The 27,965-nt window shown below is 48.9% G+C and overlaps 4 protein-coding genes across 4 annotated transcripts; all 4 read left to right on the forward strand.

Moving 5' to 3' along the window:
- Positions 1 to 1,207: 1,207 nt before the first annotated feature.
- Positions 1,208 to 2,325, forward strand: LOC119095066 (cuticle protein 64). Its single transcript, XM_037217962.1, has 2 exons — positions 1,208 to 1,283; positions 1,606 to 2,325. The coding sequence occupies exons 1-2, from the start codon at positions 1,272 to 1,274 to the stop codon at positions 2,323 to 2,325; spliced, it is 732 nt and encodes a 243-aa protein (XP_037073857.1). The 5' UTR covers positions 1,208 to 1,271.
- A 6,299-nt stretch (positions 2,326 to 8,624) lies between these two features.
- On the forward strand, positions 8,625 to 9,800 carry LOC119095881 (cuticle protein 64-like). Its single transcript, XM_037218741.1, has 2 exons — positions 8,625 to 8,655; positions 8,978 to 9,800. Exons 1-2 carry the CDS (start codon positions 8,644 to 8,646, stop codon positions 9,695 to 9,697), a joined length of 732 nt encoding a protein of 243 aa, XP_037074636.1. The 5' UTR covers positions 8,625 to 8,643; the 3' UTR covers positions 9,698 to 9,800.
- A 6,245-nt stretch (positions 9,801 to 16,045) lies between these two features.
- LOC119095067 (larval/pupal cuticle protein H1C-like) lies at positions 16,046 to 17,169 on the forward strand. The gene is made up of 2 exons (XM_037217963.1): positions 16,046 to 16,076; positions 16,399 to 17,169. The coding sequence occupies exons 1-2, from the start codon at positions 16,065 to 16,067 to the stop codon at positions 17,167 to 17,169; spliced, it is 783 nt and encodes a 260-aa protein (XP_037073858.1). The 5' UTR covers positions 16,046 to 16,064.
- A 3,327-nt stretch (positions 17,170 to 20,496) lies between these two features.
- On the forward strand, positions 20,497 to 27,582 carry LOC119095473 (uncharacterized). The gene is made up of 4 exons (XM_037218303.1): positions 20,497 to 20,543; positions 23,267 to 23,445; positions 26,044 to 26,160; positions 27,197 to 27,582. Exons 1-4 carry the CDS (start codon positions 20,535 to 20,537, stop codon positions 27,336 to 27,338), a joined length of 447 nt encoding a protein of 148 aa, XP_037074198.1. The 5' UTR covers positions 20,497 to 20,534; the 3' UTR covers positions 27,339 to 27,582.
- Positions 27,583 to 27,965: the final 383 nt, after the last annotated feature.

Consider the following 27,965-nt stretch of genomic DNA (forward strand, 5'->3'; position numbering starts at 1 on the left):
ACTAAAAAGATAACTTTAGTGTTGTATTTGATCTTATCATTTTGGTGTCACGTGTGACTTGACGCAATGTGACATGAGATTGCTTTAATTTGCTTGTTTTGCGCTCACGAAAAAACAAATCTACCAACAAGCAGAAATCCACATGCAAAATGTGCAAACAAGAGAATTACGAAAACCCAATTTTCACACCAGAGAGCGATCTGTGAAGTTAACTAGGACATGGAATGTGATGGCCTGAACTTCTTATTCGGCCATTGTAAGCACATGATCATGTAAGGGCTCATAGGTAATTTGTAGCGATAAAAACATGTATGAACGTAAAAAAACCTGGAAAAACGCCATCGGTGATGAAACCCGCTTTGTCATTTTGGCCTGGCGCTGGGAAACCCGAAGTCTTATGCTTCGAAAGATCGTCGAATCACTTTTCATTTTTTCTAAATCACTAGTCGGAGTCGCGATTTTGACAATGCTGCATTGAGTTACTTCGGAGAGCCTAAACGGTTTCAACGCTGCAACGGTTGCAAATGCAGCTTAGAATAATCGCCAGAAAACGAGATGCGTTTGATGAAATGGGAGGGAGTATATGTAGGTGTGGGAGCAAGGCCTTCCGTTTTGCCGAATTAAAAAAGAGAACTTTTCCAGCAGACGTAATGAAATACAAGTAGCTCAGTTTGACGCATCTGCCATGATATTGTCATTAACTTGCTGTTGAGCAACTATCACATTCTCAAAGGTCGACACCGCAAAGATACCTACAATCGGCACTCAGCTGGTATGAGGCTCTTTCGGCGCGGCGTGTCCTGTTGCGAATACGGTAAAGCCGCCGAAGCTAGCGCACGTTAGGCGAACGAAAACCACATGAAGTGAGAAACCTTTCACATATCGACCGACAATTTACATTATCTACGCAGATGTTTCGCGGCAATTATCTTCTGCGCTCAGTGAGATCATTGGTCGCGCGCGTTTAGTTATGCCAGCACAGCATCAGCACCCTCTACTGCTTTTAGGATCTCAGCGAGCGGCTCCCAGCAGCTGCCAACTGCCCTGCCAAGTGGCTGGAAATATCGGACAGCCGGGCAGCTGGCGGTGGGGACTGGAGTCTTACGCCGGGGGTCCTCCGCCTCGCTCAGTCCCGCACTGGGTGTGGTCTGGCGGCAGCGCCGCGCTCTCATTGGTTCGTCCCCCCGCCACCAGGGTCGCAGTATGGCCGTCAGTATAAAACGGGCCGGCCGGCTCCGGTAGGCACATCTCACTCAACCTCCTCTCCAATCATGAACCCCCTGGTGAGTTGTGGCGAAAGCTGGGGCCCGTGCAGGAGCCAAAAGTCCTTAACACGTAAAACACCAGAAAGCCTGCCTTTTTATTCGATGCCTCCAGATCGTAAATTAAAAACAGCTATATACCGCTAAATCAAGCCTGATGAAGTTTGCCACAATCACGGTAAACGTCCATCTCCGATAACTCCGCTGCGTTTTTCGCAACAAGGTGAACACAGGCGCGGCCAGTGTTTTACAGACGTCGGCGATACACCCTGCCAGCAGCGGTTGTCCAGCAGATGGCTGCACTGTCCACCCGCTAACGCTGTCCGCCCGTCTCCTGTCGCAGGTTGTTCTCAGCGCCCTGGTGGCGATTGCCAGTGCCGCGCCCGGCAACTACGCCGCGCTCGGCTACTCCGGCCTCGGCTACGCCGGCCTGGCTCACGGCTACGCCGCCGCTCCGGCTATCGGCCTGGCCCACGGCTACGCTGCTGCCCCGGCCGCCGTCGCCTACAGCAACGTGAACGCCGCCGTGCCGGCCCCCCTGCCCACCAACGGCCTGTCGCCTGGTCTGCCGGCGCTGGTCAAGAAGACTGCCATCTCCGCCGCCGGCCGTCCCGTCACCCGCATCACGCCGCACATCACCCGCGTGGAGCCTGAGATCACGTACAAGAAGGTGGACGTGCCCGTGCCCGTGGCGCGCCCCGTGGCCGTGCGCCGCCCGGTGCCCGTGCCGGCCCCGTACGCCGTGACCCCGGTCGTCGAGACCACCGAGGTGGTGCAGCCCGTCGTGCAGCCCGTCGTCCGCCACGCCGTCACCGCCGTGCGCACCGCCCACGTGGCCGCCGCCCCCGCCGCCATCGGCTATGCCGGTGTGGCTCACGGCTACGCCGCCGCCGCCCCCGCCGCCATCGGCTACAGCGGTCTGGCTCACGGCTACGCCGCCGCCGCCCCCGCCGCCATCGGCTACAGCGGTCTGGCTCACGGCTACGCCGCCGGATACGCCGGTCTGGCTCACGGCTACTCCGGCCTGGTCCTCAAGGACGCCGCCGTCGAGAAGTCCGACTAAACGCTCCAGCTACCACCCGTTGGCGAAAATTTCAGGCGTGCCTTTGAGTGAGAGACGCCTGAATTGTCGCCGGTGTTGCTGAATACCAGGTGCATTGAGTTCATGTCAAGTCTGTCACCCTTCGTCAACGCTCTTCACGATGTTATATTTTTGTACCAATACATAAGAGTCGTGAACGAATGTTTTTTCAGTGAATACAGTCAAGAAATGCGGATGTCCGGGTTTGGTTCGCCGCGGTATTCGCCCTTCCCGCCAGGTTAAGAGGTATTCAACGCCATATGGTCCCAGCAGCTCAGTGCATCGTAAAGCTCCAATGGCTACAAACCATGAAATGAGGTGATGCGTGCGTTGTACCGTGTTTAAGCTGGCAATCCTTTGGAGAGAACAATGCACGTGCACGAACTGGGTAAGGCAAAGCTCATCAGAGACGGGCACTACTTTCCAATGTTGCGCATTCCCTAGACAATAGTTGGCAATCAGGTACTGCATGTAATTTTCAGTCTCACAATAAGAAATCTTCAAACCCAACGTCACTTTTTCACTTGTGCTCGTGTTGTGGGACATCGGTTGCGCCGTTAGGTGCTACGCTCTTGTGATGTTGGCAGGAGTATGTGCTGTGTCTATAGCCCTTACTTGAAGTCGTTCGGTAGTCTTTTCCGGTCAGCGCGCTTCATCTAAGTGAACGGTAATGCAGACCCAAAGATGCCCCAAACCTCAAGGGATGAAGTAACGCGAAAAACAAAAGCACTGCAAGGGCAACAATATGGTCTGGGAAGAAGTTCCAAAGTTTAGAAGGGTATCTCGAAGAACGAAAAGGCACTCCGATCCCCAAACTGGAACGCAACCATGTAAATCATCGGAGCTCCCCTGTGGTATATGTCCAGCTTGAAGATACGTCCAGAGGGCAAGAAGAACATCCTAACCAATGCAACAATGCACCAAAGCACGGAAAAACGATGCTGAAGAACCAAAGCATGTGCTTTTCCGTCCTAAAAATGCAACGCGATTGCTGGAAGGGCGATCTAAAGAGTCTTGATGCCTGACAACCTGAAGGGATACACTCTCGTGACACCCACAGGGTGCTTCCGACGCACGAGAAATGTCATGGCAGTGACAAAATGCTTGCTAGAACGGAGGAGCGTCTAAGCCCTCAAAATGGTCGCCCCTTTGGATTCCAACAGTTCCCTTAGATGTTAAGTAGTGTTCTAACAGTTAAACGGACAGCTAGAAGAACAAACAGGTGTCGTAAATCTTGGAGGGGCGGTGCTGAGGCCTCGAACTGTGGCCCTGGAGACCACAAATATACCCAAGATATCAACAGACCGGTAAAGCTGCTAACGATTTCCTTCGAATCGTAAAATGGTTTTCAGTCCAGAAAAACACTGTAAAACTAAAGTTTACCATTGTGCCCAAGCACCCTATCGGTCCTTGTGTAGTCTTAGTATTTTGAATGCGTGGGCACTGCGTTTGAAAAGCTTGTGTGAAATAGGGGTTGCTTTTGTGATAATTTTCAACATTTGGAGATATTGAAACAAGCAAAAGATATGATGTAATAGGCTCACTTGTAACTGCTGGTATACTTATAAGTGGAAAAGGCTGCTGCAGGCAACATGATTTTTCTATTAAGTATGCTGCCCAATACATCATTACTTGCTTGCGTCAGGGAACACTTAGGTCACGTCAAGGTGCTGCGAAGCTGGCCCGGCGAAATTGTCACCCCGCGAGGAATATTCCACGTTTTTATGGTGAATTTTTATGGTTTATGGTTAATTTATGGTCATGGTTAATTTATGGTTTATTGATAACCACGTTTATGGTTAATTTCCACGTTAATACTCCACGCTCCTGCCCACCTCCACGTGACTCACTGCAGAGACCAGGAGCACGACTGGTCCATCGTCAACTTTTATGACGCAGCCTTGTCGTCAGCAGTACTGACGTCACACCACCAGCCATTCACAGCCAGCTGCGTACCCTCTCCTGCGTCGCTCAAGTCAAAACTAATAAACTGCATTACCTGTTTCATCATCGTGTTGAAAATACTGGACCAAACAAGCAATTCCTTTCACCGCACTCAACACCAGCGATCCACAGCACAACTGAACACCCGCTGCTGTACCCTTCGAGGCTTGTTGATTGTATCTTCTTTTATTTTATCCTCTTCGTCATACTGGATCAAATGAGCTGTTTCTTTCGCCTCACTTACTTTTTTCGGCCTTCACTACCACTCTGCCATCTCAGTTCAAATCAAATCCCAAAGGTAAGTAACTCTTTACGACATGATATGACTGCAGCTCACACTAAACTTGAAACGTCATTTTAGACATTGGTCCACGTTCAAACATAAATTGTGAATGTTTAACTTAAAGAGCATAAAGTCAGATCACCAGCATCAGGCTATGAAAAACATTCGCGATATGACTCCTAAAGGCAGGTTTCTTCCGTCTGAAAACTATAGGAAGACACGACCAGTGGCTGAAGATATCCTAACCTGTAGAAGACATAACGCTGGTGGCGACGTGGGTCATGCCGCTCCAAATACGTATATCTCATTGGTTAAGTCAAGCTCTCTCGACCTTGGACATCGATGGTATTAAAAATACTTGCCGTGATGCTGTCTTACAGACTCTGCATGCATTTTTGGTCTCAGCACATGTATGCTATTGCAAACTAATGCAACCCATTCTGCGTGCCCTGATCACGCAAATATCCTTGTGACCACCATAATGGAACAGTCGAAGCAGTAATTCATTGTACGTGCATCGTACACAGTGACAGCCATAACACTTCATAGCTTAACACAACTCTTATCTGGGATGAGAAAACCTTCTGCTATTTATCACCAGCTTTCACAAAATTTTTGACGCAGGCTTATACTATGCATGTTTCCCGAACAAGCATGCGCAAAATATTCGAGCACTGTGTTTTGTATAGAGATGGGTCAACTCCATGCCTGTTCGGACACCCATACGCCGGTTTGCACACAGCATTGACAATAATGTGACCAAGAGTTACTCTACGGACATCTGTTGACGAAGGGGGAGATTCATAGAATTAGGACATGTTTAGTCATGGACTACTCCGGACTGAATACGAGAGCCCCAAAGCTATACGGATTGCAATAAGTTTCAACCGATATGTTGACCAATATAGCTTACTTCTTAACGCCAATCACTGTTGTTGAATCCAGGCGAAGACATCACTTGATGTAAACTATGCATACTTCACAACACTGGTTTCCGATATTCTGGACTCCTGCGCTAAAGATAAATGATGTCCAGCATACCAGGAGGTAATATAAAGAATATTTAAGCCACCATGGGATTATACGCCTAGCATGAAAATGCTCGACGGTTCATAAAGGGTGTATAGTGACTGGTGTTGTAACGTTATGAAGTTTCCGGGGTCCTCTTTGCCTCCTCAAAACTGCTGCATTAAATGATCTGCTGAAAAATTGGAAGCTCGCGCGTTTAAGCGTCATGCAGTAGCTCAAAGTAAGCATTATTTCACGGAATCACTGTGCTAAATCCACATTATTTCCAGACGGCCCAGACAGTCCTTGAACTCTCGCTGCTCACGCTGGTGCCGCCCTCTATATCCTCCCCGCTGCCGCAAGATGTCACCATTGCTGTGGACCCCGATGCGTTGATCGAGCCTCGGTCGGAGGAGCCGGGTAAACATCCCGGATACCAGCATAAACAGTTCGTCATTGATGCTGATGACGATGCTGATGTCAAAAAAAGGTATCATCAGAATCCTGACGTTCCATGAAACATCTTCAAATGCCGCTGCAAGTGACCGCTCGTGTCCAAAAGTACAAAACATGTTGGAGGCATAAGCTGCTAGAAAAATTATACAGGGCCTTTTTCAGGAAGGCACACAACAACATCGACTGGATAGCCAACACCAATAAAAACGATAGAAGTGGGAACATCATCATCATCAACAAGAACATCAGCGTCAACATCAGCAGGAATACCATTAACACCAACGAGATCAATCCGTGAATGCATGGAAATCAGCTGTCAGAAATTCTCATCTTATTGCTGGTAGAGCGTGTCAGAACCAAAACTGCTTGGAACGCGCTCTATCTCGAATAAAACGGTAGTAATAGCCATATTCGCCGTAGAGCAAAACGGAGAATGAAGACATACCTTTAACTGAGAATACATACATATATATATATATATATATATATATATATATATATATATATATATATGTGTGTGTGTGTGTGTGTGTGTGTGTATATTTATTACCATTATTTCTCCTCATTTTTACGAGAAATAAGGCTATTAATACTATCTTTTCTATATGCATAATGTTGACTTACATTGGTAAAAACTTTCTTTCCGCACGCGAATATCATGAAAATCCGGACAGTGATTTACCCTGTAGAATAATGTAGTGTTGATATGTACAAATCTTGTGATTTAATCTTCTGTGAACAACTATAACTTGTTCAATTTAAGTGTGGGAAATAGATGCCATTTGATCACGTGTGTGCTGGGAAGAAAAAGGCGCTGTTGATGCTGGCTAGCATCTGATGTCCTCTTTAAGCTTAAATTTTTCTATTCTGCGAGCAGGGCTCCTGACCGGAAATTGATTGAAAGGGCAACTTACTAAACGACAATGACGTATATGATCTTTTTAACGGAAATCACTTTAATTCCCCTCCATTTATGTCGAAAGATGTCTGCCCTCGTCGTTTTCTAGCGACGGATTACTCAGACTGTTCGCTTTAACATATTGGTATTGGTTTTGCATGCGTATTAAGCTGGGAGTTTTGTTGTCACTTGACGCCTCTTTTCTTCAATGAGTAGACAGTAAATCTGCCGTGCGTTCATTAGTAATAAAAGATTCAAGGCCAAAATGTGTTGACATGAAAAGGATTGCCTGAATGTTTTGTCACATTTTGACGTTAAATGTGACCTAAGTACTATATAGAGTCACAATATTACAGGAATTGATACACATACTCGGCCCAAGATCTATGTGGTCGCAACGCTGTCGTGAACGGACGTAAGCATATTTATGGACAGGTGTTTTAGATAGAGGGAAATATTGAGCTTGCTGCGTGACCAGTCATGATCAGGGGAAAGCGCCACAAAACGACGGCATCTCGGCACGTCGGATATTTCGAAATGTCAGCAAACTCAGGAAGGTGATGGGTGTAAAAAGATAGTTTTTTTGTAAGAGTGGCCGACATCCTGTCTGCTCTGGCTATATTCTCCCGACATTCAGAAGTACACACAATGCGCCGCGAAGACGGCCTAGTTGTACATGTCGGTACGCTATTGGCACTATATACCATAGTCAATTCACAGAGCGCTGGTTCATGGCGTGAACGTGGTCGAGTCATCAGAGTAAACGTGATCGAGTGGACGTGATCGAGTCATTGCCACGGCCTATTGGCATGCGTAGCGAGGAAATGCGGGAAGCCAGAAACACACGCAACCAGTAGTGGACCACTATATCCGCTGTTGACCACAGATCCGCTGATCGCCAGCATCATCGAACCCGACATCGACAGACCCAGGCGCCGACGGTAGCCCGCGGGCCGGCTCGAGCACAGTGGACAAGAGTGCACAACGGCGTCGAGAGGTGAAACAGCACGGCGGACTAAGATGAGCGAAATGCAGTGCCGTGGTCGTGCGTACGAGCTAACCTTGTCGAGCCGTTTGAAGTTTAACATGCATTGCTTGGAATTGGATAGCTGATGCTGACACACGTTTTTGCTTGTTTTGGTTTAATTGCACGTGGTTTGTTTTTGAAGTTGAACTGATTACTACGACCCAGACCAAACAGATCCCGCTTGTTAAATCGGGCGTGACAAACATAGCAGACGACATTATTTCACGAAAAGTCATAAAATAATGAGACGCACGCGTTAATATGTTTGCTGCAATCTTGATATGATGTATTATCCAGTTTGGTGCTTATTTCTGTAACGCGTTGATTTCCGTCATGTGAGACTATGGGCGTCAATGACACATCAAAGTTTAAAAAGCAGCGAAACTAATGTATGTTGAGCTTAGTTTTGGCGCTCATGATGCGATCATGTGCTATGGCACTAACATTGCCAAAGAACAAGACAAGCACATTTTTGGTTTCATATGAACTTAAGACGACGCTTATGTGATGGTTGGCTACCGAGCTAAAGGTTTCGGCCACTTCTGAACTCGAAATAACGCAGTGTGCCGCGGCGCCGCGCCCTCATTGGTTCGTCCGCCCGTCCCAGGGTCGCACAATGGCCGTCAGTATAAAACGGGCCGGCCGGTTCCGGTAGGCACATCTCACTCAACCTCCTCTCCAGTCATGAACCCCCTGGTGAGTTGTGGTGGAAGCTGAGGCCTGTGCAGGGGACAAAAGCCCTTAACACAAAAAACACCAAAAAGCCTGCCTTTTTATTCGATGCCTCCAGATCGTGAGCTAAAAACAGCTATATACCGCTAAATCGAGCCTGATCAATTTTGCCACAATCACGGTAAACGTCCATCTCCGATAATTCCGCTGCGTTTCTCGCAGCAAGGTGAACACAGACGCGGGCAGTGTTTTGCAGAAGTCGGCGACACGCCCAGCCAGCCCTGGTTGTCCAGCAGACGGCTGCACTGTCCGCCCGCTAACGCTGTCCGCCCGTCTCCTGTCGCAGGTTGTTCTCAGCGCCCTGGTGGCGATTGCCAGTGCCGCGCCCGGCAACTACGCCGCGCTCGGCTACTCCGGCCTCGGCTACGCCGGCCTGGCTCACGGCTACGCCGCCGCTCCGGCTATCGGCCTGGCCCACGGCTACGCTGCTGCCCCGGCCGCCGTCGCCTACAGCAACGTGAACGCCGCCGTGCCGGCCCCCCTGCCCACCAACGGCCTGTCGCCTGGTCTGCCGGCGCTGGTCAAGAAGACTGCCATCTCCGCCGCCGGCCGTCCCGTCACCCGCATCACGCCGCACATCACCCGCGTGGAGCCTGAGATCACGTACAAGAAGGTGGACGTGCCCGTGCCCGTGGCGCGCCCCGTGGCCGTGCGCCGCCCGGTGCCCGTGCCGGCCCCGTACGCCGTGACCCCGGTCGTCGAGACCACCGAGGTGGTGCAGCCCGTCGTGCAGCCCGTCGTCCGCCACGCCGTCACCGCCGTGCGCACCTCCCACGTGGCCGCCGCCCCCGCCGCCATCGGCTATGCCGGTGTGGCTCACGGCTACGCCGCCGCCGCCCCCGCCGCCATCGGCTACAGCGGTCTGGCTCACGGCTACGCTGCCGCCGCCCCCGCCGCCATCGGCTACAGCGGTCTGGCTCACGGCTACGCCGCCGGATACGCCGGTCTGGCTCACGGCTACTCCGGCCTGGTCCTCAAGGACGCCGCCGTCGAGAAGTCCGACTAAACGCTCCAGCTACCACCCGTTGGCGAAAATTTCAGGCGTGCCTTTGAGTGAGAGACGCCTGAATTGTCGCCGGTGTTGCTGAATACCAGGTGCATTGAGTTCATGTCAAGTCTGTCACCCTTCGTCAACGCTCTTCACGATGTTATATTTTTGTACCAATACATGAGAGTCGTGAACGAATGTTTTTTCAGTAAAAACAGTCAAGAAATGCGGATGTCCGGGTCTGGTTCGCCGCGGTATTCGCCCTTCCCGCAAGGTTGAGAAGTGTTCAACGCTATATAGTCTCAGCAGCTCAGTGCATCGTAAAGCTCCAATGGCAACAAATCATGAAATGAAGTGATACGTGCGTTGTACCGTTTTTAAGCTGGCAATCGTTTGGAGAGAACAATGCAAGTGCACGAACGGGGTAAGGCAAAGCTCATTAGAGACGGCCACTACTTTCCAATATTGCGCATTCCCTAGACAATAGTTGGCAATCAGGTATTGCATGTATTTTTCAGTCTCACAATAATAAATCTTCAAACCCAACGTCACTTTTTCGCTTGTGCTCGTGTTGTGAGACATCGGTTGCGCCGTTAGGTGCAACGCTCTTGTGATGTTGGCAGGATTATGTGCTGTGCCCTTATTGAAGTCGTTCGGTAGTCTTTTCCGGTCAGCGCGCTTCATCTAAGTGAACGGTAATGCAGACCCAAAGATGCCCCAAACCTCAAGGGATGAAGTAACGCGAAGAACAAAAGCACTGAAAGCGCAACAATATGGTCTGGGAATAAGTTCCAAAGGTTAGAAGGGTATCTCGAAGAACGAAAAGGCACTCCGATCCCCAAACTGGAACGCAACCATGTAAATCATCGGAGCTCCCCTGTGGTATATGTCCAGCTTGAAGATACGTCCAGAGGGCAAGAAGAACATCCTAACCAATGCAACAATGCACCAAAGCACGGAAAAACGATGCTGAAGAACCAAAGCATGTGCTTTTCCGTCCTAAAAATGCAACGCGATTGCTGGAAGGGCGATCTAAAGAGTCTTGATGCCTGACAACCTGAAGGGATACACTCTCGTGACACCCACAGGGTGCTTCCGACGCACGAGAAATGTCATGGCAGTGACAAAATGCTTGCTAGAACGGAGGAACGTCTAAGCCCTCAAAATGGTCGCCCCTTTGGATTCCAACAGTTCCCTTAGATGTTAAGTAGTGTTCTAACAGCTAAACGGACAGCTAGAAGAACAAACAGGTGTCGTAAATCTTGGAGGGGCGGTGCTGAGGTCTCAAACTGTGGCCCTGGAGACCACAAATATACCCAAGATATCGACAGGCCGGTAAAGCTGCTGACGATTTCCTTCGAATCTGAAAATGTTTTTTAGTCCAGAAAAACACTGTAAAACTAAAGTTTGCCATTGTACCCAAGCACCCTATCGGTCCTTGCGTAGTCTTAGTATTTTGAATGCGTGGGCACTGCGTTTGAAAAGCTTGTGTAGAAATAAGGGCTGCTTTTGTGAGAATTTTCAACATTTGAATATATTGAAGCAAGCATAAGATACGATGCAATAGGCTCACTTGTAACTGCTGGTACACTTGTGGAAAAGGCTGCTGCAGGCAACACGATTTTTCTATTAAGTAAGTATGCTGCCCAATACGTCATTACTTGCTTGCGTCAGGGAACACTTAGGTCACGTCAAGGTGCTGCGAAGCTGGCCCGGCGAAATTGTCACCCCGCGAGGAATATTCCACGTTTTTATGGTGAATTTTTATGGTTTATGGTTAATTTGTGGTCATGGTTAATTTATGGTTTATTGATAACCACGTTTATGGTTTATTTCCACGTTAATACTCCACGCTCCTGCCCACTTCCACGTGACTCACTGCAGAGACCAGGAGCACGACTGGTCCACCGTCAACTTTATGACGCAGCCTTGTCGTCAGCAGTACTGACGTCATGCCATCAGCCATTCACGGCCAGCTGCGTACCCTCTCCTGCATCGTTCAAAACTAATAAATTGCATTACCTGCTTCATCATCGTGCTGAAAATACTTGGCCAAACAAGCGATTCTTTTCACCACACTCAACACCAGCGATCCACAGCACAACTGAGTACCCGCTGCTGTACCCTTCGAGGCTTGTTGATTGTATCTTCTTTTGTTTTATCCTCCTCGTCATACTGGATCAAATGAGCTGTTTCTTTCGCCTCACTTACTTTTTTCGGCCTTCACTACCACTCTGCCATCTCAGTGCGAATCAAATCCCAAAGGTAAGTAACTCTTTACGACATAATATTACTGCAGCTCACACTAAACTTGAGACGTCATTTTAGACATTGGTCCACGTTCAAACATAAATTGTGAATGTTTAACTTAAAGAGCATAAAGTCAGCTCACCAGCATCAGGCTATGAAAAACATTCGCGATGCGACTCCTAAAGGCAGGTTGATTCCTTCTGCAAACTATAGGAAGACACGACCAGTGGCTGAAGATATCATAACCTGTAGAAGACATAACGCTGGTGGCGACGTGGGTCAGGCCGCTCCAAATACGTATATCTCATTGGTTAAGTCAAGCTCTCTCGACCTTGGACATCGATGGTATTAAAAATACTTGCCGTGATGCTGTCTTACAGACTCTGCATGCATTTTTGGTCTCAGCACATGTATGCTATTGCAAACTAATGCAACCCATTCTGCGTGCCCTGATCACGCAAATATCCTTGTGACCACCATAATGGAACAGTCGAAGCAGTAATTCATTGTACGTGCATCGTACACAGTGACAGCCATAACACTTCATAGCTTAACACAACTCTTAACTGGGATGAGAAAACCTTCTGCTATTTATCACCAGCTTTCACAAAATTTTTGACGCAGGCTTATACTATGCATGTTTCCCGAACAAGCATGCGCAAAATATTCGAGCACTGTGTTTTGTATGGAGATGGGTCAACTCCATGCCTGTTCGGACACCCATACGCCGGTTTGCACACAGCATTGACAATAATTTGACCAAGAGTTACGCTACGGACATCTGTTGACGAAGAGGGAAATTCATAGAATTAGGACATGTTTAGTCATGGACTACTCCGGACTGAATATGAGAGCCCCAAAGCTATACGGATTGCAATACGTTTCAGCTAATATGCTGACCAATGTAGCTTACCTTTTAACGCCAATCACTGTTGTTGAATCCAGGCGAAGACATCACTTGATGTAAACTATGCATACTTCACAACACTGGTTTCCGATATTCTGGACTCCTGCGCTAAAGATAAATGATGTCCAGCATACCAGGAGGTAATATAAGGAATATTTAAGCCACCATGGGATTATACGCCTAGCATGAAAATGCTCGACGGTTCATAAAGGGTGTATAGTGACTGGTGTTGTAACGCCATGAAGTTTCCGGGGTCCTCTTTGCCTCCTCAAAACTGCTGCATTAAATGATCTGCTGAAAAATTGGTTAAGCTCGCGCGTTTAAGCGTCATGCAGTAGCTCAAAGTAACCATCATTTCGCGGAATCATTGTGCTAATTCCACATTATTTCAAAACGGCCCAGACAGTCCTTCCGCTCTCGCTGCTCACGCTGGTGCCGCCCTCTATATCCTCCCCGCTGCCGCAAGATGTCACCATTGCTGTGGACCCTGGTGTGTTGATCGAGCCTCGGTCGGAGGAGCTGGGTAAACATCCCGGATACCAGCATAAACAGTTCGTTAATGATGCTGATGACGATGCTGATGTCAAGAAAAAGGTATCATCAAAATCTTGACGTTCCATGAAGCATCTTCAAATGCCGCTGCAAGTGACCGCTCGTGTCCAAAAGTGCAAAACATGTTGGAGGCATAAGCTGCTAGAAGAATTATACAGGGCCTTTTTCAGGAAGGCGCACAACAACATCGACTGGATAGATAACACCAATAAAAACGATAGTAGTGGGAACATCATCATCATCAACAAGAACATCAGCGTCAACATCAGCAGGAATACCATTAACACCAACGGGATCAATCCGTGAATGCATGGAAATCAGCTGTCTAAAATAATCATCTTATTGCTGGTAGAACGTGTCAGAACCAAAACTCCTTGGAACGCGCTCCATCTCGATTAAAACGGTAGTAATAGCCATATTCCCCATGGAGCAAAACGAAGAATGAAGACATACATTTAACTGAGAATACATACATATATATATATATATATATATATATATATATATATATATATATATATACATACATATATATATATATATATATATATATATATATATATGTGTGTGTGTGTGTGTGTGTGTGTGTGTATATTCATAACCATTATTTCTCCTTATTTTTACGAGAAATAAGGCTATTAATACTATCTTTTCTATATGCATAATGTTGACTTACATTGGTAAAAACTTTCTTTCCGCACGCGAATATCATGAAAATCCGCATAGTGATTTACCCTGTAGAATAATATGGTGTTGATGTGTACAAATCTTGTGATTTAATCTTCTGTGAACAACTATAACTTGTTCAATTAAAGTGTGGGAAATAGATGCCATTTGATCACGTGTGTGCTGGTAAGAAAAAAGGCGCTGTTAATGCTGGCTAGCATCTGATGTCCTCTTTAAGCTTAAATTTTTCTATTCTGCGAGCAGGGCTCCTGACCGGAAATTGATTGAAAGGGCAACTTACTAAGGGACAATGACGTGTATGATTTTTTTTAACGGAAATCACTTTAATTCCCTTCGATTTATGTCGAAAGATGTCTGCCCTCGTCTTTTTCTAGCGACGGATTACTCAGACTGTTCGCCTTAACATATTGGTATTGGTTTTGCATGCGTATTAAGCTGGGAGTTTTGTTGTCATTTGACGTCTCTTCTCTTCAATGAGTAGACAGTAAATTTGCTGTGCGTTCATTAGTAATAAAAGTTTCAAGGCCAAAATGTGTTGGCATGAAAAGGATTGCCTGAATGTTTTGTCACATTTTGACGTTAAATGTCACCTAAGTACTATATAGAGTCACAATATTACAGGAATTGATACACATACTCGGCCCAAGATCTATGTGGTTGCTTTAAGTCGCAACGCTGTCGTGAACGGACGTAAGCATATTGATGGACAGGTGTTTTAGATAGAGGGAAATATTGAGCTTGCTGCGTGACCAGTCATGATCAGGGGAAAGCGCCACAAAACGACGGCATCTTGGCACGTCGGATATTCCGAGATGTCAGCAAACTCAGGAAGGCGATGGGTGTAAAAAGATAGTTTTTTTGTAAGAGTGGCCGACATACTGTCTGCTCTGGCTATATTCTCTCGACATTCAGAAGTACGCACAACACGCCACGAAGACGGCTTAGTTGTACATGTCGGTACGCTAATGGCACTTTATACCATAGTCAATTCACAGAGCGCTGGTTCATGGCGTGAACGTGGTCAAGTCATCAGCGTGAACGTGATCGAGTGAACGTGATCGAGTCATTGCCACGGCCCATTGGCATGCGTAGCGAGGAAGTGCGGGAAGCCAGAAACACACGCAGCCGGTAGTGGACCATCTCCTATATCCGCTGGTGACCACCGAGTCACTGATCGCCGGCATCATCGAACCCGACATCGACAGACCCAGGCGCCGACGGTAGTCCGCGGGCCGGCTCGAGCACAGTGGACAAGAGTGCACAACGGCGTCGAGAGGTGAAACAGCACGGCGGACTAAGATGAGCGAAATGCAGTGCTGTGGTCGTGCGTACGAGCTAACCTTGTCGAGCCGTTTGAAGTTTAACATGCATAGCTTGCAATTGGCTAGCTGATGCTAACACACGTTTTTCTTGTTTTGGTTTAATTTCACATGGTTTGTTTTTGAAGTTGAACTGATTATTACGACCCAGACTAAACAGATCCCGCTTGTTAAATCGGGCGTGACAAACATAGCAGACGACATTACTCCACGACACGTCATAAAATAATGAGACGCACGCGTTAATATGTTTGCTGCAATCTTGATGTGATATATTATCCAGTTTGGTGCTAATTTCTGTAACGCGTTGATTTCCGTCATGTGAGACTATGGGTGTCAATGACACATCAAAGTTTAAAAAGCAGCAAAACTAATGTATATTGAGCTTAGTTTTGGCGCTCATGATGCGATCATGAGCTATAGCACTAACATTGCCAGAGAACAAGACAAGCACATTTTTGGTTTCATATGAACTTAAGACGACGCTTATGTGATGGTTGGCTACCGAGCTAAAGGTTTCGGCCACTTCTGAACTCGAAATAACGCAGTGTGCCGCGGCGCCGCGCCCTCATTGGTTCGTCCGCCCGTCCCAGGGTCGCACAATGGCCGTCAGTATAAAACGGGCCGGCCGGCTCCGGTAGGCACATCTCACTCAACCTCCTCTCCAGTCATGAACCCCCTGGTGAGTTGTGGCGAAAGCTGAGGCCTGTGCAGGGGACAAAAGTCCTTAACACATGAAACACCAAAAAGCCTGCCTTTTTATTCGATGCCTCCAGATCGTGAGCTAAAAACAGCTATATACCGCTAAATCGAGCCTGATCAAGTTTGCAACAGTCACGGTAAACGACCATCTCTGATAATTCCGCTGCGTTTCTCGCAGCAAGGTGAACACAGGCGCGGCCAGTGTTTCGCAGACGTCGGCGACACGCCCAGCCCAACGTGGTTGTCCAGCAGACGGCTGCACTGTCCGCCCGCTAACGCTGTCCGCCCGTCTCCTGTCGCAGGTTGTTCTCAGCGCCCTGGTGGCGATTGCCAGTGCCGCGCCCGGCAACTACGCCGCGCTCGGCTACTCCGGCCTCGGCTACACCGGCCTGGCGCACGGCTACGCCGCCGCTCCGGCTATCGGCCTGGCCCACGGCTACGCTGCTGCCCCGGCCGCCGTCGCCTACAGCAACGTGAACGCCGCCGTGCCGGCCCCCCTGCCCACCAACGGCCTGTCGCCTGGTCTGCCGGCGCTGGTCAAGAAGACTGCCATCTCCGCCGCCGGCCGTCCCGTCACCCGCATCACGCCGCACATCACCCGCGTGGAGCCTGAGATCACGTACAAGAAGGTGGACGTGCCCGTGCCCGTGGCGCGCCCCGTGGCCGTGCGCCGCCCGGTGCCTGTGCCGGCCCCGTACGCCGTGACCCCGGTCGTCGAGACCACCGAGGTGGTGCAGCCCGTCGTGCAGCCCGTCGTCCGCCACGCCGTCACCGCCGTGCGCACCGCCCACGTGGCCGCCGCCCCCGCCGCCATCGGCTATGCCGGTGTGGCTCACGGCTACGCCGCCGCCGCCCCCGCCGCCGTCGGCTACAGCGGTCTGGCTCACGGCTACGCCGCCGCCGCCCCCGCCGCCATCGGCTACAGCGGTCTGGCCCACGGCTACGCCGCCGCCGCCCCCGCCGCCATCGGCTACAGCGGTCTGGCTCACGGCTACGCCGCCGGATACGCCGGTCTGGCTCACGGCTACTCCGGCCTGGTCCTCAAGGACGCCGCCGTCGAGAAGTCCGACTAAACGCTCCAGCTACCACCCGTTGGCGAAAATTTCAGGCGTGCCTTTGAGTGAGAGACGCCTGAATTGTCGCTGGTGCTGCTGAATACCAGGTGCATTGAGTTCATGTCAAGTCTGTCACCCTTCGTCAGCGCCCTTCACGATGTTATATTTTTGTACCAATACACAAGAGTCGTGAACGAATGTTTTTTCAGCAAATGCAGTCAAGAAATGCGGAGGTCCGGGTTGGTTCGCCGCGGTATTCGCCCTTCCCGCCAGGTTAAGAGGTATTCAACGCCATATGGTCCCAGCAGCTCAGTGCGTCATAAAGCTCCAATGGCTCTAAATAATGAAGTGAAGTGATGCGTGCGTTGCCCCGTGTTTAAGTTGGCAGTTGCTTGTAGAGGACAATGAACGCGCACGAAACATGCGCTTCATATTTCATACAGGATATGCTCATAAACGACAAGCATGGCTCGCCAGCGACAGCCACTAGTCTCAGATATCATGCATTTCTTAGCCATTAGCAGGAAAACATGTACTGCAGGTGACGCTTTGAGGCTGACGATAAAGAATCATCAAAGCCCGTCGTTTCTTGTCTGCTTGTGCTCGGATTGCCGGACATCGGGCGCAGCGCGTGGTGTTACTCTCTTGTGATGGTGACAGATTTGTGCTATGTTTACAGTGCCGATTGAAGTCTTTCAGTTTTTTGCCCAGGCTTGACTTCACCCTTCTCCGTGGTACTGTGCAGAAGGGTGCATTCGGTACTTACCTTCTTCTTTGTCGTTGGAGGTGAGCTAAAATAACATGTAAGCGGTCTTCGTGAAACATTTTAGTTGCTTTGATGTAATCTGTACGGTCGTTGACCTATTGAATGTCAATGTCAGGCCATGGATTCAGCGAAGGCAGGCTCTAGGAAATGGTTCAATCTGATGCAACAGTGGAGTGTCAGACGAAACGATACATGTTTGAGAGAGTTCCTTAGACAACACAACAATTAAGATAGCAAATTCCATTAACCTAGGGTGAGTTATGAAGGACAGACCAAAGTCATAACCAACCTGCTTTTTCACTTGAGAGCTTGCTGTATGGGGTAGTTCTTGTTGTTCATTTAAACATATTGACGGCAGGATCGCATCACATATCTTTCATTGACTTCTTGGAGGTTGGAATAGGTCGCTGATCTAAATGGACCCACGTAACCATCTTTTTGGAAACCTACCGCTTAGCGTAATCCTTGAAGCTTCAAATACAAATGCTAAGGCAATCTTGTGTGATTTTGGTCACCATGACCTCGTAAAGGTCAAACAAGGTCACTGGCCTGAGATTAGCACCAATGAGCATTTGCTTTGAACATGCATCCAGGTTCACGATGGTTGCATGAGAACGTCTGGGTGCACTCTGGATATCAATTTGGAGTTTGCCCTTGTCTTCTGTTACTGTTTCGATAAAGGCATGATGTAGAAATATCAAACCATCTATATCACCATTCTCCTGATTTTTCACCGAAGAATAAGATTATTACTTTTATCTCATCTATGTGAATGATGTTACTCGAAAACGCACTTAACAACTTGTTTAACCTTATGAACAGAAGGTCACAGCCTAGGAGCCTCAAACTTTGAAACAAGTGAGCTCACATACAGACACACCTTGCAAATTTGGGGTCTCTAGCTTTCTTAATTGTTGAGATCTGAGGCGAGTCAAATCCCATCCGAGCGAGGAGCATTCAGCTGGCCACCCGGGCGCGTGTTAAAGGGAGTTTTCCACATTTGCACGGGGTTTTAAACTGAAATAGCCACCCTCAGGATAAATCGATGCAGTTCAAAGCCCAGCCCGTCTTAAGACCTAAAGCCGTCTAGTTTATGTGCTACACATTCGCGAAGCTGTGCAGACTTTTTCGGAGAGACTTTTTCAAGGTCATCCAGGCATCCACGACGCCCTAATAACGTCATTCAAATCCTGCCATTCCATACGCCATGCAGCGATCAAGGACGAGAACAAATATGATTGACTAGCCGTTCATATCTGGTGTTCGTGCGCACGGTCTCCAGGTATAGCGGCCGTAAATAACTCTCAATGGGTGTTGTGCAAGGTACAAAGGCGTGATCAACCAGTGACGTATTGAGGAGCATATTCACTAAAAAGGGAAATCGTGGCGGCTATAACAGCCTTTTCCACCCAAAAGTAAACCAACAATTATAAGTGAGCATACGTTATTCCTCGGATAAAAACCAGGAGAATGGAGATATAGTTGGGTTGGTATTTCGGCAGCATACTTTTATCGAAACAATAGCAAAGGCGAATTCAAAGTTGTGATTTTTCACTTCTGCTATTATTTCGATAAATATATGTTCTCGAAATGTCATTATTTATGTTATATGTATATTTATCATAAATATTTTCTTCGTTTCAGCATACGCATGCAATAGAAAATTCATGCAATTTGTGACATGCATACATCATTATGCACCGCCACACCCCTTTGACGTTTGAAAAGGCTTGCGGTTCTGCCTGCCCTGATCAAGCAAATATCCCCGCGACGAAAATAACCTAGCAATCGAAGCAGTTATGTAGTGCACGTGCATCCCGCACAAGTACTGATATAACACTTAATAACGCGTTGGATAGCTTCTAACGTTGATGACAAAAACTTCTGCTTATTTACCACTGACTTGCATCAAAATTGTGACTGAAATGTATGCCAAGTATGTATCCCAAACAAGTAAACGCAGAATATTCGGGCCCTGTGCCCCATATAGAGGCGGGTTAACTTGATACCTGCCGGGATACGCCAGTTCGCACCCATCATTGTGAATAATCTAATCAAACATAATGCTTCGTAAAGCTCTCAACAGAGGGAAATCCGCTGATTTGAGATTCATTTACTACTTCGTTGCTCCGGACTGGATCGGAAAGGTCCAAAGCGATGAGGATTATGACTAGATTAAGTGCAAAATAGGCTCGCTCGGCAATATGTTGGGACGGGATACAGTCTACCGTCAATCCACGGAAAGTGTGGAGGCGGACGAAGCGTATGGAACATGTGATAAGGGGCATGGGCCCTCCGACCACCTTCATTTTTACACCCATGTCGAGAGTGGTTTAGAAACTCTGGCCGGAGGTCCTGATGGACTCCAAGCTCCCCCCCCCCCCCATATCTGGCATGGCGAAGGGATGGTTCACAGGAATGGGGTGAGCGATCCCTTCGCCACATGCTCTCAGCTCACAACAACCGCGTCAATGGAGGTCCTTTCTCGTAAGATCCAGCCCTCCCGGAGATCCCCCAGCCCGGCGGCGCCGCCCCTCCCCCCCCCCCCTGCCTCTCACGGCTCTCACTCGCGGCCGGCGAGCCCGCGGCGGCAGACGCTCCCAGTCTGCGACACAACATGGCGGTGGTGAGTGTGGGGCCTGGCGGGCCTCCGCGGAGAGCGGTGTTCTGTGACGGCTGCCGGTGCGGGGCCGATGCCGACACTGGGGCGTCGTGCGGTCGGTTTTCTGTGAGGTGTTGCAGCGCCCAAGCACGCTGCCAGTCGCTGACAGCAGAGAGCAACAGCCGCGCTCGTGCGCCGCAGATGATGTGATGCGTCTAGTTGACCTTGAGGTCGGGTTGCGATAGGAGGCTGCGCTTGAGGCGAATGCTTGGTGACTACGTTATTCGGCGCGGTGAGATCCATGTGGTATGTCTGCCCTTATTCGATCATGTCACCGTGTATCTGCTGCTCCCGTTAATGGCTGCAAGATCGTACGCCGATCGTAGCGGGACGACAAGTCACTGCCGGCAGCGGCATAGTGAGGTGGGAACCCGCGGCCCCTGGTTATAGGACGCGTCCTAGCGTCGTGCTCGGCACCCGCTAAAGTCACCCCTTGGAGATAGGGCCGTTATCCCAAATTGGTGTTGTTTAGCACCATTAGTCTGGATGCTGAGCAGCCATGCAGTAATGCCGTCTTAGGTCAGCTTCGCAGTATAAGAAGGGAATAAGCAGGGGAAAATGGTGAAACCTACCCCTAATATACGCCAGGAAGATAAACAGGTTTTCTCTAAATATGGTCCGTTTTGTTCTCAAAACTAGTGGAGGGAAGGCCATCCAACTGATAATCATTCCAGTGCTGTAGGTGCTTTTCACAGCATTGTTGTTGAAGACGGCTAAGTTTCCGCTTAAGATATAGAGCTGTTTTGACCAGGCTGCTATTAGCTGGTCAGTGCAGACGGGCCCACACAGACGAGCCCACTATGCTATTAACTAGTTAGTGCTAGGGGCCACGGACGTGAGTTTTCCGCTCTCGGGACCTGAACCTAGCCTCTGAGCGTATGTGCACAGACTGAGTGGGCGATCTCTGTGGCTCATTAGAGCAACCCTGAGGGGGGGAGGGGGGTGACGTTAGCTCACCGTAAGGGTGCCGAGCCGTGCCCAAACTCAAACTGATCTGGGAAGATGTACATGTGGAGGACTAAAACTGATGTATATATATATATATATATATATATATATATATATATATATATATATATATATATATAAATAAATAACTCCCCTCTTGCGTTGCCTCCGAATCCAGTAGTAGCAAATTCAGTTAAATCGGTTCAGGAGATAACCGAAACACATATTTTACTGACCAAATAGTTGATGCATTCTTGTAAAATTTTGGTGTGAACAAAATCTCCAAATTTAAGGTACGGAAGAAACACAGATTTTGAAAATGCGCAAAGACTGCCGTTCTAGCAGATCATGTATTAAAAGTACCTAACCGGGGCCAATTTTGTATAAAAATTACTAAATTTTTGAGTTTTGCCTGCCCTTTATACTCCCTGGATCCTTATCCTGCTACCATTCTTGTTTATGCCCGCGCGTCATTTGAGTACATTCATTCAAGTAGATCTGACATGTCTTGAATGAAATCTACTTATAACTTGACCACCGGCTGCAGCGTTTTACAGCAGTAGCAGCAGTGACGGGCATTTCACTTTTCTAGCCTGTCTTTAAACGCTAAGTCAAGTTGTATTTTCGCACTCAATTGGAGGCTTCTGGCCACCTACTTTAAGAGGAAGGTCGGTAAAGTTCGGGTGGCAATCCATTTTTTGTATGTTTTAGCGATATATATAGCCACATTTACTGTTCGGCTGGCAAAAGCATTTGTTAAAGATACGCCCATGGGAGAGAAAGACACCTCTCCATCAGAGTGGTCCATAGCCACCATTAACGAAATAGCGACAAACTTTTGGGGAATGTCTGAAGGGTGACCTTGGAAAAGTGGACTCTTCAATCTCCCTCTCAAACATTTCAAAACCAAGGCCGAAAGAAAAGAACCCTCTCAGGCCCCTCACAGGAGTGGCATAAGCAGGCACCATCATGCATACGTAACGTTGTGACGCACTCCGTGCGAACGGAGCCTAAAAGCGGGCGGAGCCAGCACCTTCTCGTCGATCTGTTCCTGCCCCCCCCCCCCCCCTACCCAGGCGCGGTTCCGGGTGCGGATCCGGCGGCAGCCGCGGCGAGTGACGTGGTGTCTGACATCAGTGGCCGGCCCAGTGCGGTCGCCCGGTGGGATAATGTCCGACGACTGGCCTTGGTGGAGGGGCCGCCGTGACCCTGCTGCTCTCTCCACATCCCATACTCTGCCCGGTCGGGTCCGCATGCAGAGGTGGGGCCGGCGGTGGCTCTCCACACTGAGCAGTGCTCAGGATAGAGGGGAACGATGCTGAAGCATCTCAGGGAGGGGGTGGCTGGGTGGAGTGGAAGGAGGGTGAGTCTAATGTTGACCGATGTGAGTTCCTTTTTAGCGCCGATCCTCGGCTCTGTTCTTGAGTCTGTCCCTTGCGTCCTCGGCTCTTGCGCTCAAACTGGATGACCGTCAGGATATCAGGAGCTGCTAGTTAACATATTTCAAGCTATCACTGGGTTACCATTGTAGTATGAACGTACTCAACGAGTCGAGAAGGGCTTATTTTCACGAGTGAAGTAATACCATGAAGTTTCCGTGATGATTTTTATCTCCACCAATCTTCTGCATTAAAGGAGCTGCTGGAAATGGGTTCAGCCCGTGCGTTTAGGCGTAATGCTGTAGCTCAGGGTAACCATCATTTCCTGGAACAAATGTGCTAATTCCATCTTGTTTTCAGACGGTTTTCCTGCTCGTGGTGTTCACGCTGGTGACGCCATCTATATCCCTCCCGTTGCCGCAAGACGTCAGCACCGCTGTGGACTCTGATGTCGTGTTTATCGTGCCTGGTTCCGATGAGCCAGAGAAGCCTCCCGGGTACCAGTACCAGCAGCTGAACCCGGCAGACGGCAGCTACAAGTGGGTGTAACGTTTAACTTACTGGATACCAGCCTCACCAGGTGAAATTAGCCGATGTCAACCACAAGTAACTGTAACGGTAAACCTTTCAGATCCGGGTGCCAATACCAGCAGCTGAGCACATCACACGGCGGGTGTAACTAGTGGCTCATGGATAAATTCTTTTTGTGCCTCATATTTCCCACTAAGATTGTTATATAGTCATGTTATCACATATTGTCGTCCTGTAAAATCGCATAGTGTATAGCCGTCTGCTTCACACCTTGGAGAACTTGTGTGTTTGATCTGCAGAACCAGCACCAGTGCGCTGACAGACGATGCGCTGAATTTCAGGGGGGCAGCCGAGCAAACTGTACTAAACTCTGCTACTAAACTACTCGTAACTATTGGCGAGATCGGTTTAGGTTTCGGGACAACTACCAGATCAGTTTGAACCACGCCGTTCAGTGCAGTTAAATGGAGGCTAGCAGTTAAGCAAATTGATTTAAGAACGGCGTGTAAATTAAAACTCTCTTAAATCCAGGCGATTTCTGAATGTGTCATGGTGCCAGATTTCTGTGATATACCCTGGTGTATCGCGGCTCTGGCTTCTTTAACCAGTACCCCTGGCATATCTGTTGGTTCTCGGCATAATAACTTCTATTGCCGAACAACCAGAAGCTCAATATCTTCCTCACTTCCATAAAGTATAACTTTACTATCAGCAAGTTCTTTTTCTATGAGTTATTCTGCTGAACGTGTTCTTTTGTTGTCTACTTCTACATGTTTGTGTAGGTGCGTAAAAACATTTTCGAATCGCCGATAGTTAAGTTAAACTTGGTGTAAGCGAGAAAGACATTCAGCTCCTGGCTATTCGGCAATAGGAGTTATTTTGCCGACAGCTAACATATCTGCGATATGCCAGGGGTGCTGATTAACAAAAGCCGACCCGCAATATGCCAGTGGTACTGGTTAAATAAAGATAGGAAGAAATTATCAGAATAACCAATGCAAGAATATGTTATGTTTCAATGCAGTACAAACATCACGAGCAATCCGTTCCGCTTGTTTTGTACAAAATCCCACCAGGTTGTGATATAGTTACAATGACGTCCTTCTATCCAACGGTCTATCCAACCCTTACCGTGCAGTGGCTACTTCATGCCATCGACGTCATCATTGGGGCTTTACGACGCACTCAGCTCCTTTGGCTATAGGGCGTCGCCTGCCTCCCACCCTGGCGGGAAGGACGGGCATCGCGGGGAGTCGAGCCCAGCACCTCTGGTTTCCCAGATGCGCAATGGTTAACACAAACGCGTTAACCACTACGTTACCGGCACCCCCGTCTACTTCGTGCCGACACGTGGCTTGTTAAAACCGTTGATGTAAGATTACGTTTGCGCGGGCTATCCGTTATCGCTTTCCACGTAACTGCATCTTAGTTTTGATATTTTGACACCTGTTTCTGCTACCCCAAAAATGCCGTTGCTCATCTGACCGCATGTTCAAAAGAAGGCGCCGCATGCTATCGCGGTTGCGCGCACAGCTGTCTCAGATCACGTGGCTGTTTCATTGCCTCACTTAATGAAGACTTGTCTGTTGCTACCCACACGCGTGAAGCAGTTTTTGGAAAAAAACGTATGTTGTAAGTTTTGTGGTAACCGGCTTTGATGTGCTTAATTTTTGTGGTCTGTATTGTAAAGACGAGCGGCAACACATCCTTAAACCCTGTGGCTTAGGTCTCCTTCGACTTGTTTGAATATGACGAGCAAAATTTAGTTCAAAACGCGATTCGTTCAGAATCGTTTCGTGCCAGTCAAATCGCGTGGAATATATTGTGAAAGGTGCAACAACATTTCTGCACTACTAAGCAAAAGCACTTCTACTGGATGACTCATTCTGACTGACAAAATTATGCCAGTTTTTCCTAGGGTTGAGAAAGCAAATCGGCAATCTGTACAGGAGTGGAGACTTCGAAACCAGTCATCCACTTCCGTCATATCCTCTCTCCCTCTCTCTCTCTCCTCTCCTCTCTCTCTCTCTCTCTCTCTCTCTCTCCTCTCTCTCTCTCTCTCTCTCTCTGTCTCTCTCCCTCTCCCTCGCTCCGTCTCTCTCTCCGCTCTCTCTCTCTCTCGCTCTCTATCTCACTCTCCCTTTCACTCTCTGTACATACACACACACACACACACACCACACAACACACACACCACACACACACACACACACACAGACACACACACACACACACATATATATATATATATATATATATATATATGCAGCAAAATTAATGATGTGTCAATCAAAAGACATCATATGTAGATCATTGACCATGATAACATCACGGTATCCTCCGAGATAACTCCAAAGAAAACTCAGCGGGCAACAGTGACGTCATCAGCGGACATCAGTGGCGTCATTTCTGGTCAATAGTCGACCGTTGCTGACTGCTCATCAATGCATAGTTCATATCTAGCCGTGACCTGGCTATGATATCTAGTTCCCCATGACCTGTGTCTGGGCATGACCAGACTTATTCGAACCCCGCTGCGACACTCGGCTAGATTCCCCCATATATCGCCCAGCCTGCCCACTGATTTCTACGCCCCCCGCCGCCAGATTCGCCTACGAGAACGAGGACGGGGGCTTCCGGGTGGAGCAGCGGCTGGGCAGCGGGCAGCTGAGGGGCATCGCGGGCACCAGGGCCGCCGACGGCACCGTGGTCGACGGGTTCAGGTGGGCGATCCCGTCCCCAAGCTGCGATCCCGGTTGCGGAAGGGCTCATCATCCCCGCCGCCAGGCATACATGGTGCTTGTTTCGAACGTCGTGCATTTGTATACAGCGTTCCACCAGCCGGTTTTTGGGTGGCGGCGATATGACCAGGGACCTTCGGCTAGCCGACTAGCTCCTTCTGTGGTCATGATGACCGATGAGTAATGCACAGTTCCAATACTGAGTTAACTTTTGACTGAGAGGTCCAAAATATATTCCTTGTCATTTTAATTGTCATCAAATCAGTTCACACTTATCGAGACAAGTAAGTATGGAACGCTTGGGTTATGAACACTGCTCAAGCGGTCAGCAGAGTCGAAAATCGAGTAAAAGGGAATAGGGTTGTTTTTTAGCGCAGCAGCAGTCGAAAGCGGACATTTGCGAGCTTTGGTGACCCTTGGGTCACTGTGCTCACAATCCACGTCCTTTGCGAGCCTATCTCTGGCAAATCGAGGACGCCACCTCAAATGATGCGCAAATTTGCGGTGATTTCACTGGCAGGCGTTTTTTTGTGCGTCATTACTTAGAATCTTTCTCTTACTGGGATGTGCAAGCCTATTCTGTGCGATTTATTTTTTGACTTGCTTGCGATGCCAGCAGTCCATGAAATTTGGTCAATTATGATGGAATCTAGCAACACGCATACAGAGCTATTGGCAATACCACTGCCCTAATCTTAGCACTCATCTACGTCATTGTCCTATCCACTCTTATTTGGCCCTCCGTGAACGCATCTCGTCGACTTAACGGGCGGGGGGGGGGGGAGGGCAGGAGGATAAGGCTTGCGGCCTCTCTCGCTACGCGGGCGGGGGGGGGGGGGGGGGGAGGGGAGGGCAGGAGGATAAGGCTTGCAACCTCTCTCGCTAAGCTTCTGGTTAGCTGGACCAAAGCATGCGTGCGTGCCACGTAAAGTATCGCTCGAAGGAATTTCAGCGCTGTTCGCCCGCGAAACTCAACGCCCAGCTGAACCATAACAGCCCGCTCATCCGTCTGATGCAGGTACAGCTATGAGGGGTACGGGTACAAGCAGGAGCCGTACACCTCGGAGCAGGTACCGACATTCCTGCGCAGCGCTGCTGGACCCGAGGGTCTGCCGCAACTGGTGCGCAACCTGCAGCTCTTCCCCGAGTACTTCAGCTAGGGCGGGACAGGCGCAACTGCTGAACCAGGCTGTCGCGTACAGCGCTGGACGGTCGTGGCTAGTCGTGGAGGGTCTTCCGTATCCGTGGAAATGTCTTGCGCATAACTGACGCGTACACAGCTGACTATAATGCATTCTAACTGCTGCAAAAATAACCAATGTGGTTGTGGGGTCTATTTCGTACATCCTTTTCTCAACAAGAACCTTTGCTGTTTTTTTCGAATGCTGTAAGCTGAGCTTGGCACTTGCCTCAACGGCGACGCGTCGAGTTTAGGCTACGTGTTTCCGATTGCTGGCCGCGACCATTGCAGACATACTTTTTCAAATGACATACGTCATATGTCAAGGTACGGCAAGGCTTTACACTGATTCAGATACTCCGGTAGATAAAAGAATGCGTCTTATAACAGTAAATAAATTGCTGCAAATCCATGGTTTCAACTGCTTATCCGGAAAAAGTGCCGGCGCATGCTACTTACCGGCGTCTTAGCGAAGAGGCTGGCATGTTTGGGGGGATAACGTCATAACTGTCATCACAACTAGCATGTTTTTCCACTTGCAATGCAGTCAAGATAAGTCTGGTATTAGCTGCACCACACGGAACAGGAGATTGCAGCGGGTTTAAGT

The sequence above is a fragment of the Pollicipes pollicipes genome, unplaced genomic scaffold, assembly GCF_011947565.3.
Source record: "Pollicipes pollicipes isolate AB1234 unplaced genomic scaffold, Ppol_2.1 Scaffold_4219;HRSCAF=4965_pilon_pilon_pilon, whole genome shotgun sequence".
Taxonomy (NCBI): Eukaryota; Metazoa; Arthropoda; class Thecostraca; order Pollicipedomorpha; family Pollicipedidae; genus Pollicipes; species Pollicipes pollicipes.

Coding starts and splice junctions, on each gene's coding strand:
- LOC119095473 (XM_037218303.1), top strand. Junction 23,446..26,043: donor CCGGCAGACGGCAGCTACAA/GTGGGTGTAACG, acceptor CCCCGCCGCCAG/ATTCGCCTACGAGAACGAGG. Junction 26,161..27,196: donor ACCGTGGTCGACGGGTTCAG/GTGGGCGATCCC, acceptor CGTCTGATGCAG/GTACAGCTATGAGGGGTACG.